The 12,299-nt window shown below is 39.5% G+C and overlaps 1 protein-coding gene across 1 annotated transcript; it reads left to right on the plus strand.

The window, feature by feature from the left end:
• The first annotated feature begins 3,033 nt into the window (after window positions 1-3,033).
• Window positions 3,034-4,547, plus strand: LOC146623069 (ribonuclease P protein subunit p38-like). Its single transcript, XM_085365659.1, has 2 exons — window positions 3,034-3,093; window positions 3,595-4,547. Exon 2 carries the CDS (start codon window positions 3,608-3,610, stop codon window positions 4,415-4,417), a length of 810 nt encoding a protein of 269 aa, XP_085221785.1. The 5' UTR covers window positions 3,034-3,093; window positions 3,595-3,607; the 3' UTR covers window positions 4,418-4,547.
• The last annotated feature ends 7,752 nt before the right edge of the window (window positions 4,548-12,299 follow it).

The following is a 12,299-nucleotide window of genomic DNA, read 5'->3' on the forward strand; positions in this document are numbered from 1 at the left end:
CACTGAATTGCTGGACGGTTCCTGTGACATTTCTATAAAAGTTTCGCACAAAACAAAACCGCTAACTGAATAATTTCTTTCTTTTTTTTATTGACATTTTAGAATCACTATACAATACCATCAACTTCAGCTATCTTTCAGTACATATATTTTTTCTTTTTTTCTATATTTAAACAACTAAAATATCCATAAGAACGAAAGAAGAAGCAAAGAAAAAGAAGCAAAACAACATAAATAAAAAATACATAAGGAAAAAGGAAAGATAAATAAATATAGGGAGTGTTTTTGTTTCCATTAATGTAACTAATATTTCCTCTAGTCTTCTAGTAGTTAACAAAGTCAAAATCTTTTTTCTTTTTTTTTTCTGTGATGGCTTTTTTCCTGCTGCCAGTAAAATATTAAACAAGTATTTATCGTTCTTTGTCCATCCTTCTGGAATAAGTCCAAATAATAGACTTTTACTTTCCAAAGGTAAATATCTTCCAAATGTCTCTTGTATTGCTGCATGTATTCCCTTCCACTAAGTTTTAATAACATGACAGTCCCAGAAAATGTGATGGTGATTAGCATTTGTATTTCCACAATTTCTCCAGCAAGTGGGAGGGTTACCTTCATAGTGAGATTTTTGGTGAGGTGTAATAAAATATCTTATCAGGCATTTCCACCCAAATTCCCTCCAGCTCTGTGAGCTGCTACGTTTCCATTGATATGCCCATATTGTTGTCCACTCATCCTCCTTTTATCTCTATTCCTCCCTCAATTTCCCATTTTGTTTTGATATACAAGGTTGAGTGTAATTTCATATTTGTTAATCCTTTATAGAGGTCACCTAAAATACCTCTATTTTTATTTGAACTATATGCCCTTTTAAATACGTCTAGCAGCTGTTTACTCAATTCAGCCTTAGCTTTTATCGTTTTATTGACAAAATGCCTCATCTGTAGATATCTATAAAAATCCTGTGTTTCTAATGAATATTTATCTTTCATTTTATCAAAACTAATTAGTCTCCCTTCCTCCATTACCATACATAAAGCTGTTAATCCTTTATATGTCCAATCTTTGAATCTGGTGTCCAATTTATTTGGAGCAAAATGTGTGTCATATGCACACCACTTAAGAACTGCTATATCCTCTTCTAGTTTATATTCTTTTATTACTGTTTCCCAAATTTTAAAAGTCAACTTGATCCATGGATTTTCAATAGTTTTTATTAAATTTTGCAAGCTTCTGTCTGCTATAATAGCTTGTATGGGGATGGAAGTCAGACCCTCCTCAATGGCTTTCCATTGAGCATCGTATGAAGGATTACATCAGCATATCATAGGCCTTAATTGTGCTGCCCAATAATATTCCCTAAGAGAAGGTAAGCCCCACCCCCCTTTTCCTTTGTTAAGTTGTAGGGTTTTAAATCTAATTCGGGGCCTTTATCCTTGCCGTATGTATCTTGACAAAATTTTGTCCCATTCATTAAACTGTTTCTGGTTAATTTCTATTGGTAGTGTTTGAAATAAATATAATAATTTAAGAAGAATATTAATTTTAATTGAGTCTATTCTCGAATATAAACTTAAATATGGAATTAAATTCCATCTCGCTATATCTTTCTTAATTTTTTTCTGTATTGGTAAATAATTTCGTTCTAATAGTTCTGTAAGATCCTTAGGTATTATGACTCCTAGATATTTAAAGTACTCTGTTTGCCATGCTAATTGATACTTATTTTTAATTTCTTCTGATGGAATATAATTGTACTTAAGCAATTGTGTTTTACTCATATTAACCCTCTATCCAGATAGTCGACTAAAGTATTCAAATGATTGCATTAATTTAGGTAAAGAATTTGATGGTTGACCCAAAAATATTAAAATATCATCTGCATAGCAGGCTAATTTCTTAACTGCACTACTGTATAGCTCTGTGTAAATAATCATTCTGTACATTCGATAATCTTTAATCCTACAACTGTTTACAACTTGCATAGTTCCCATTTCTGTATAGCTGTATACCCCAGATTCTGTAAAGTTATTTATTTCATATTCTGTATAGTTTTTCATATTTATATCCTGTTCATATCCTGTACATAGCTTGTACTCACTACAGCCTGTACATACTTATAGTTATAGAATATTCACAACATACTTCATACCGTGTACATTATAACATACCATAATAGACCCATTTCTGTAATATACTCACATATCTATATTATTGCTAATATATATTGTAATATATCTATATCACTAAAGCACTTCTGGATGGATGCAAACTGCATTTCGTTGCCCTGTACCTGTGCATGTGCAATGACAATAAAGTTGAATTCTATTCTATTCTAATTTATGCTCCTTTTCATGGATATTAATACCTTCTACTTCTTTATTTTGTCTTATATATTGAGCCAATAACTGAATAATTTCAATGTTAAACTGTTCTCTTTCCCAAGGATTCCTGGCTTACGAAAACAACTAGGTGTTTCTTGAAATGCTGAGTTAAAGAAACGGGTCTATTTAAGGATTTTTCTGGCAGCGACCGTGACGTCAGCCGTGACGTCAGCTCTCTTTGATCCTTTGATTCGATCAAAGGATCTGATAATTATAGACCACAGGAACCATTTTTAATATGCGCAAAGACCTAAATACCTTTTTAACCTTTTAATGAAGTATTTGAATAAATAAACCTTTTTATTTTATATGTTTCATTTTATTCATATTATTGCTTGGTGTAAAAAATCACTTGAGTGCATTTAAACCAATTGATTAATTGGTTTAGAAAAGCCTACTTTCTATTTCCTGTGCTCGTGCACTTTTACTCCAGCGGATTCATGAAGGAGACTTCATGCACTTTTCCCTACATCAGACACTACAGTGTCAGATAACAGTGTTCGCCGCCTCAAACTCCACCTTCACTGCCTTCGCTGACTCTTTGATGATTTGACTGTCGTGTCGCCCTTTCGCCGCTGTTCGGCGCTGTGGGGCTTTTTAAATAAAGTTATTTAAATTGAAACAAAATGGCAGCGCCCTGTGTGTCTCTCATGCAGCTGTGCTGAAGCTGTAAAGAAGACGAGGAGAAATGCGTTACCTGCTTTAACTACAGGTAACGGCGGCTGTGTTTGTTTTTAACACTCGCAGAAGCGAAAAGTTTTTTATTAGAGCCGAAGAAGATCCGAAATTCGGTATGCGTTTTTTATATGTGAGTAAGCTGTTTAACTCATCTTTGGCATTTCTGTGCTTTAATTTAACATCAATAATTATTTACATTTACTGGCCAGTTCATACATCTTCCTTGTGCTGGGTTGGACCCCCATTTGCCTTAAGAACTGCTTTATTTCTTCATGAAAGATTCTTGGGGGATCAACATGTGACCCATGTTGACATGACAGCATTACATTTGTGGCTGCACATACATGATGTGACTCTCCTGTTCCACCAGATCATAAAGGTGCTCTCTCTGATTGAGATCTGGTGATTGTGGAGGTTAAGTACAGGGAACTCATCTGATTGCCTTCATTACCAGTCAGGTGAACGGGTGTACTTAATAAAGTATCCAGTGATTGGTTGCCAGACTCTAAAGCAGTTTTTCTCTCTTTTGTTACAGTGTCGGTTGTTTTATGCTCCAAACAGTCATGGCAGCTCCTGGAAAGCCGACTAAAAAGGAAATCAAAAAGCAGACTCCAGCCAAGACCTCCTTCACTTCACCCTTTGCCTCAAAATGGAGCCCGCTCCCCCAAGAGGACATGCACTTCATCCTGAAAACTCTGAAGGATAAATTGATCTCAATGGGTCTGGAGAAAAAAGAAGTGAAAGTGTTTCGCCCATGGAGGAAAAAGAAAAGCAAAAAACCTGATGTCGCACCACAACCTGTTCCCCAGGTGAGCGATTCCTCCAAAAACGGCTGGACAGATGTGGCAGCCAGACGGCAGCTGGCCATCGGCATCAACGAGGTGACCAAGGCTCTGGAGAGAAACGAACTCAGACTGCTGCTCGTGTGCAAGTCTGTCAAACCGAAACACATGACTAATCACCTGATCGCTCTGAGCACCACCAGAGGAGTGCCGGCCTGCCAGGTGCCTCGCCTGAGCCAGAGTGTGTCGGAGCCGCTGGGGCTGAAAAGCGTGCTCGCCCTCGGGTTCAGACGGTGCTCCTCCAGTGATGATGGGGTGTTTACCGACACTGTCGATGCCATTAAGCCCAGAGTGCCTACATTGGACATGGCATGGCTGCAAGGTGCTAAGCCTGAAGAACCTGTTGCCATGGAGGAGGAGGAAGGTGGTGAAAGAAGGGGACAAAAAAGGAAACTGGAAAGTGAATCTGAGGAGGTGTCAGAGTCTCCCTCCTGCACTCTGCAGCCGCTCCAGGTGAAGAGAATCGTTGGTAACCCTGCAAAGAAAAAGAGAGGGAAGCCGAAGAAAAAGCTGTAAAGTGAAAGAGAAACTTTAAAGACTGTTTAGCTCAGGAGTTTCCAGTGTTGTTTATTTTTTGGTTTTTGAACAGTGCTTGCAGCCTCAGTCTGGACATTACTTATGTGAATAGTTTATATAAAGAATTTCTGGAAGCGTAAAGAGAAAAAAAGGTTTATGGGAACAAAGTTTAGACTTTTCTGCCAAGTATTTTTTATCTGGGGAACCCTCAGACCTTCAGGTTTGCATTCATTGTTTCAGCAGATTAGTAGCATTGCATTTGGTTTCATGCATATTTATACAATTGAATATGGTCTGACTGAAGTTTGAATTTCAATTTGTCCACAATTAAAGCTGGTCTGCACACATTGTTTTTTATAAAGGCAATTACGTTTTTCCTGGTATTTTGATAGTGCTGTTTGTTTTAAATGGAGCTTGTAATATTTGACCCTCAAATGAAATATATTTCCTCTATATCATAGAGAGGGCTGCCTTTACACCACCACCATCTTGGAGCTGTTCTGCTGGATTACTCGGGTACTAAGTAGAAAGTAGTAGTACATTCATGTTGAAATGTAAGCAGAAGTTTTAGACCTCATAGGCAAAAATGAGCCAACTTAACTTCCACACAAGGTGCACCTTATCTGATAGAATAGGAAGCATCAATTACATAGTAGCTATTCCCATAATTAAGACATCAACTATGAGTGTTCACAAAATGTCCTTACCCATTTTTCATGCGTGCCATGTTGTCTGCACAGCCGACAGTTCAATAAACCCTGTGTTGATTACAGATTGTGGTTATGTCCTGAAACAAATGGCAGTTGCATTAGATAACTACAGAGCACTTTATGAGCCAACCTGCTTCTTTAATGAGAATTATGGCTCATTAAAGAAGCAGAAGCTCATCAGTGTTCACTGACAGTATTCTCATTAAAGGTATTGCATGACTCAGTGTCTTTCGAACCTCTATGTCCTGTGGATGTCAAATGATATAAATGGTCTAAACATACAACGTATGTTGGCGGCGACGTGGATGATGTGGATGTGCCCGCCCACTGCTGCGGCGGCTAAAGAGACACGACATACAAAAGCAACATGGACACATGGGAGACGAGAAACAGAACCATGAATACTATTAAATCAAAGGACACAAATTAAACCAGATTCACACAGTCCAAAAGATAAACCCTGGATCACTTGACCAAGGGCCATGACACTATCACACAAAATTTAAAGCTGTTCTTTTAAGTAAATAAACGAAGCAGTAGGGAAATTTAATATTTGTTTTTTTTAATTTTTGATTTGCAGCTAAATACACCTTTTTTTTAAATTTTTTTTATTTGCAGCTTTTTGTGCTCCCTATCAAGTGAACCCCTCACCTGAAATAATTTAAATAAAATGACATTTTAAAGTATAAACTCCAACAATCAAATGATCCCCTATGAACAAGCACTGGGCAACGGTGGCCAGGAAAAACTCCCTTTCACAGGAAGAAACCTGAGGCAGAACCAGGTTCAAGAAGGGGCAGTCATCTGCCGCGACTGGTTGGGGGGTGAGGGGCAAAATAAAACTTAAAGGAGAGCACTGCATAGTTATCGGAGGTTGGTGTAGTTGGTGGACCGTGGTTGGAAAGCAGGGGAGGTGGACGCACCTGAGCGCCAATCTGCAATCATGCCTTGCTGGTTTAAAGGCTGAACTAGGTCCTGCTGTGTTGTTGTTGTTACTGTGTGTGGCTGTGAGCTGCAAAGCTGCAGCCATCTGTAGTGGTAAACCTGTAGTAATAAAAGTAGATGATGAAAAACACGAGTATATGGTCAGGTCTGTCGTGCGTCTTTCACAAGATTATAAACAGGGGTGCACATAAGTGGTCCGCAGGTGCGCATCAGTTATAAACACAATGCCACAGGGAGCAGCTGGGTCATTCACGTCAGGTGGACATCTTTGAGAAGACCCAGAAAGCTGCAGGAACAATAAGGGCCGCTGTGGCAAGACCTAAACCTACTTTAAGTAGGCATTTGGCACCACGATGCCACATACCAGTACCCTGAACCTCATCCTGAGGTGGTTGAGCAACAGGAGTCTCAAGTCCCTCAGGTTCAGCAGCATTTTTGGTTTTTGAAAACTGTAATTCTTCCACTTGACACTGAATAGTTTTCAAAGCTTTCTCGAGATCTGCATTCCGTTTCTTTAGTTCATTTCTCTCGCTTTCAGCCTTGGACAGCTGAACAACAATGGTGTTGTTCTGTTCAAGGAGAAACTCTTGCATTTCCTCAAGTTCATGCACATTTTGCTCAAGTGCTCCAATCTGCAGTGTTATCTTTACGGGCACCCCCTCTATCTCGCTTATGCGAATTTTCTTTTTGGGCTCCATGCCCTGGACTATTCCTCTCTCCCCTGAGTTGGACGGTCCTTCCTCTCTCGTTTCTCTGTGAGACACTGAATTGCTGGACGGTTCCTGTGACATTTCTATAAAAGTTTCGCAAAAAACAAAACAAAACCGCTAACTGAATAATTTCAGTGTTAAACTATTCTCTTTCCCAAGGATTCCTGGCTTGCGAAAACAACAAGGTGTTTCTTGAAATGCCGAGTTAAAGAAACTGGGGTCTATTTATAGATTTTTCTGGCAGCGACCGTGACGTCAGCCATGACGTCAGCTCTCTTCGATCCTTTGATCCTTTGATTCGATCAAAGGAGGACTAAGCCAACTAACCAACCGTCCTCGGTTTTACTATATTCCGACAGAGGATCCATGTGTGTGACGTCATTCATCCCCGTACTGCTGCTTTGTGAGCTCACAGACAGGACAGACAGCGCGTAGCAACGCGCCTGATGATGTTTAAAGGATCCCGAAGCGCAAGTCCATCTTTTCAGACAAACTGCAAAAGAAATTTCCCTCGTAATGACCATAGCTGGACTGGCCATCGGCCCACCGGGCAAGGTGATTTTTCGTGGAATTACAAAAATCTATTGAATCATATTTACTTTGGTGGAAAGAAAAAAAATAAATATACCGTTTGGGTATATTTATACCTGACTGAAGTTTGAATTTCAATTTGTCCACAATTAAAGCTGGTCTGCACACATTGTTTTTTATAAAGGCAATTACGTTTTTCCTGGTATTTTGATAGTGCTGTTTGTTTTAAATGGAGCTTGTAATATTTGACCCTCAAATGAAATATATTTCCTCTATATCATAGAGAGGGCTGCCTTTACACCACCACCATCTTGGAGCTGTTCTGCTGGATTACTCGGGTACTAAGTAGAAAGTAGTAGTACATTCATGTTGAAATGTAAGCAGAAGTTTTAGACCTCATAGGCAAAAATGAGCCAACTTAACTTCCACACAAGGTGCACCTTATCTGATAGAATAGGAAGCATCAATTACATAGTAGCTATTCCCATAATTAAGACATCAACTATGAGTGTTCACAAAATGTCCTTACCCATTTTTCATGCGTGCCATGTTGTCTGCACAGCCGACAGTTCAATAAACCCTGTGTTGATTACAGATTGTGGTTATGTCCTGAAACAAATGGCAGTTGCATTAGATAACTACAGAGCACTTTATGAGCCAACCTGCTTCTTTAATGAGAATTATGGCTCATTAAAGAAGCAGAAGCTCATCAGTGTTCACTGACAGTATTCTCATTAAAGGTATTGCATGACTCAGTGTCTTTCGAACCTCTATGTCCTGTGGATGTCAAATGATATAAATGGTCTAAACATACAACGTATGTTGGCGGCGACGTGGATGATGTGGATGTGCCCGCCCACTGCTGCGGCGGCTAAAGAGACACGACATACAAAAGCAACATGGACACATGGGAGACGAGAAACAGAACCATGAATACTATTAAATCAAAGGACACAAATTAAACCAGATTCACACAGTCCAAAAGATAAACCCTGGATCACTTGACCAAGGGCCATGACACTATCACACAAAATTTAAAGCTGTTCTTTTAAGTAAATAAACGAAGCAGTAGGGAAATTTAATATTTGTTTTTTTTTATTTTTGATTTGCAGCTAAATACACCTTTTTTTAAAAATTTTTTTATTTGCAGCTTTTTGTGCTCCCTATCAAGTGAACCCCTCACCTGAAATAATTTAAATAAAATGACATTTTAAAGAATAAACCCCAACAATCAAATGATCCCCTATGAACAAGCACTGGGCAACGGTGGCCAGGAAAAACTCCCTTTCACAGGAAGAAACCTGAGGCAGAACCAGGTTCAAGAAGGGGCAGTCATCTGCCGCGACTGGTTGGGGGGTGAGGGGCAAAATAAAACTTAAAGGAGAGCACTGCATAGTTATCGGAGGTTGGTGTAGTTGGTGGACCGTGGTTGGAAAGCAGGGGAGGTGGACGCACCTGGGGTGCACATAAGTGGTCCGCAGGTGCGCATCAGTTATAAACACAATGTCACAGGGAGCAGCTGGGTCATTCACGTCAGGTGGACATCTTTGAGAAGACCCAGAAAGCTGCAGGAACAATAAGGGCCGCTGTGGCAAGACCTAAACCTACTTTAAGTAGGCATTTGGCACCACGATGCCACATACCAGTGCCCTGAACCTCATCCTGAGGTGGTTGAGCAACAGGAGTCTCAAGTCCCTCAGGTTCAGCAGCATTTTTGGTTTTTGAAAACTGTAATTCTTCCACTTGACACTGAATAGTTTTCAAAGCTTTCTCGAGATCTGCATTCCGTTTCTTTAGTTCATTTCTCTCGCTTTCAGCCTTGGACAGCTGAACAACAATGGTGTTGTTCTGTTCAAGGAGAAACTCTTGCATTTCCTCAAGTTCATGCACATTTTGCTCAAGTGCTCCAATCTGCAGTGTTATCTTTACGGGCACCCCCTCTATCTCGCTTATGCGAATTTTCTTTTTGGGCTCCATGCCCTGGACTATTCCTCTCTCCCCTGAGTTGGACGGTCCTTCCTCTCTCGTTTCTCTGTGAGACACTGAATTGCTGGACGGTTCCTGTGACATTTCTATAAAAGTTTCGCAAAAAACAAAACAAAACCGCTAACTGAACAATTTCAGTGTTAAACTATTCTCTTTCCCAAGGATTCCTGGCTTGTGAAAACAACAAGGTGTTTCTTGAAATGCCGAGTTAAAGAAACTGAGGTCTATTTATAGATTTTTCTGGCAGCGACCGTGACGTCAGCCATGACGTCAGCTCTCTTCGATCCTTTGATCCTTTGATTCGATCAAAGGAGGACTAAGCCAACTAACCAACCGTCCTCGGTTTTACTATATTCCGACAGCGGATCCATGTGTGTGACGTCATTCATCCCCGTACTGCTGCTTTGTGAGCTCACAGACAGGACAGACAGCGCGTAGCAACGCGCCTAATGATGTTTAAAGGATCCCGAAGCGCAAGTCCATCTTTTCAGACAAACTGCAAAAGAAATTTCCCTCGTAATGACCATAGCTGGACTGGCCATTGGCCCACCGGGCAAGGTGATTTTTCGTGGAATTACAAAAATCTATTGAATCATATTTACTTTGGTGGAAAGAAAAAAAATAAATATACCGTTTGGGTATATTTATACCTGACTGAAGTTTGAATTTCAATTTGTCCACAATTAAAGCTGGTCTGCACACATTGTTTTTTATAAAGGCAATTAAGTTTTTCCTGGTATTTTGATAGTGCTGTTTGTTTTAAATGGAGCTTGTAATATTTGACCCTCAAATGAAATATATTTCCTCTATATCATAGAGAGGGCTGCCTTTACACCACCACCATCTTGGAGCTGTTCTGCTGGATTACTCGGGTACTAAGTAGAAAGTAGTAGTACATTCATGTTGAAATGTAAGCAGAAGTTTTAGACCTCATAGGCAAAAATGAGCCAACTTAATGATCATTTTCCAAGTTTAGTTTGCTGTAAATATCTATAGATGGACAAAGGTACTGGGAGATTACATCACTTGGTTGAATTGGGAATGTCTTGATGCCCTCCTGGGAAGGGAGGTCTGAGTGCCTCTGCTTAGACTGCTGCTCCCGTGACCCGGATAAGCAGAAAATCGATGGCTGGAGGGGAAAGATTAAGATCGATAGAAAGATCCTTTATTAATCCTTTGCAGGAAATGACATTGCCTCTGCAGACACAGACATAACACCACACATCCCAAACAAAATATCAGCTCCATTACTTATTTCTAATAAAATTAGTATTAATAAATAGAAAAGATCCCAGCCTGATGGTGGAATTGAACTGAGGACCTTTTTGCTGTGAGGCAATAGTGCTAACCACTGTGGTGCCTGAATTACAAATACTTAAATTCAAAATATGTGCTGTGAAAAAGTGTTTCCTGCAGTGCGTCACAAAGGAGTCATGACTCGTGTTCCTTTTTAAAGTGAGTTTATTCAATCAAATATCCATGCTGGTATAGCCGACGTGTGTTGAAACAGATTGTTATTTGCATGGGGTCATGTCTAAATGATGCTGGTACAAGTTCTTCAGCTTTTTCACAGCTTACAATGGAATCGAATAAAAATATTGTTCTTCAGTTAGAGAAAGCTTTATGACATTTCAAAAGTACACCCTCCCTCACCCCACCTCCAAACCTTAAAAAAACCAAAAAAACCAAAAAACAACCTTTAAATAAGGCAGGTACTTCTGACAGAGTTCTCGCTAAAGGGCGTGGCTAGAAACATTGATGCTATAAATCAATGCAGCAGCGAAACAGACATGCTCACAGTTCATTCAGACAGCTGCAAGCAACACATCTGTGACACAGCAACATCCATGAGGCACACAGCTTTGACCCAGCGACCCACTCTCAGTTAAATTAATGCCAGGAACACGTTTGTAGAAGATAACGTCATTCAACCTTTAAGTGATTTTTAAAAAGAACAACAACATCTTTGAGCCCTGAAGCACCAACAGGACAAATATTTATCCTCTTCTGGCTAATCTATAAAGGGATGATTAGAAAAGTACATCAAATATTAACAATAAAGTCATTAAAATAAAAAGCAGCCTCTTTACCTTGCAAGTTACGCAGAGCCCCGTGAACATTAAGGAACTAGAACATTTAAATTAACCAGCAGCTCCACCACAGACAAAAAAATAAAACAGTTTTATCAAAGATCCTCATCCAGCTCTTAAATCACAAATCTGACAGTGATGTTTGTTTTAAATACTGAAAAGGAGGAAAGAAATGATGTAAGACATTAAAAAAAAAGAAAAAGAAGGTACAGTTATAAATATCACAACCGTTTCACGCACTTAGCTGCACAACACATGTAGAAAAAAAACAAACATACACAAAATACAGTATCATTAAAAAAAATAAACCCAGAGAAGTCAATGAAAGCGGATCTGGAGGAGAGGACACTTCAAGCTGATGCCACTGCACCCGTGATTAAACAAGTCCTTTGTTTAATAAGCACAGAGCAGTTTATCCACTGCTGTGGGTGACAGTGACCAAAGTAACAGAAGATGTGCCCTGTTTGCTTTAACCGCTGCTGAACAGAGTCCTTCCATAGTAAATAAACCTCATTTTTTTTAAACCTGGCTCTAAACAGAAACTTTAAATTTTTTTGTATAAAATCGAAGTTTTTCCCCACGTTCACCGGCGTCATTCTCACTGCCCTGCTTATGCACTGACCAGACCAGCTCCTATTACTTCTAACTGAACAGCTTTACTAACTGGACAGCACACCACTGACATGCAAACAACCCTACGCTTGGGTTTGTTACTACAAAGAGTGTACAACCAAACATGTTGTTTTAATGTATTAAAAAACGCCAGCTCTAGAAACGGTTTTATAAGGTGAAAACTGCGCCCGTCTTTCATAAAAAAAAACATGGCTGTTCAGATTCTAGGGCAATCCCATCTGATTTGAAACGAGGACCCATTTATTTTGTATGTTTAAGAACGGAGTAATTGTGCTTC

This window comes from Diplotaxodon limnothrissa, linkage group LG11 (genome assembly GCF_057381915.1).
Source record: "Diplotaxodon limnothrissa isolate DT_005_m linkage group LG11, D_limnothrissa_male_GT1.1, whole genome shotgun sequence".
NCBI lineage: Eukaryota > Metazoa > Chordata > Actinopteri > Cichliformes > Cichlidae > Diplotaxodon > Diplotaxodon limnothrissa.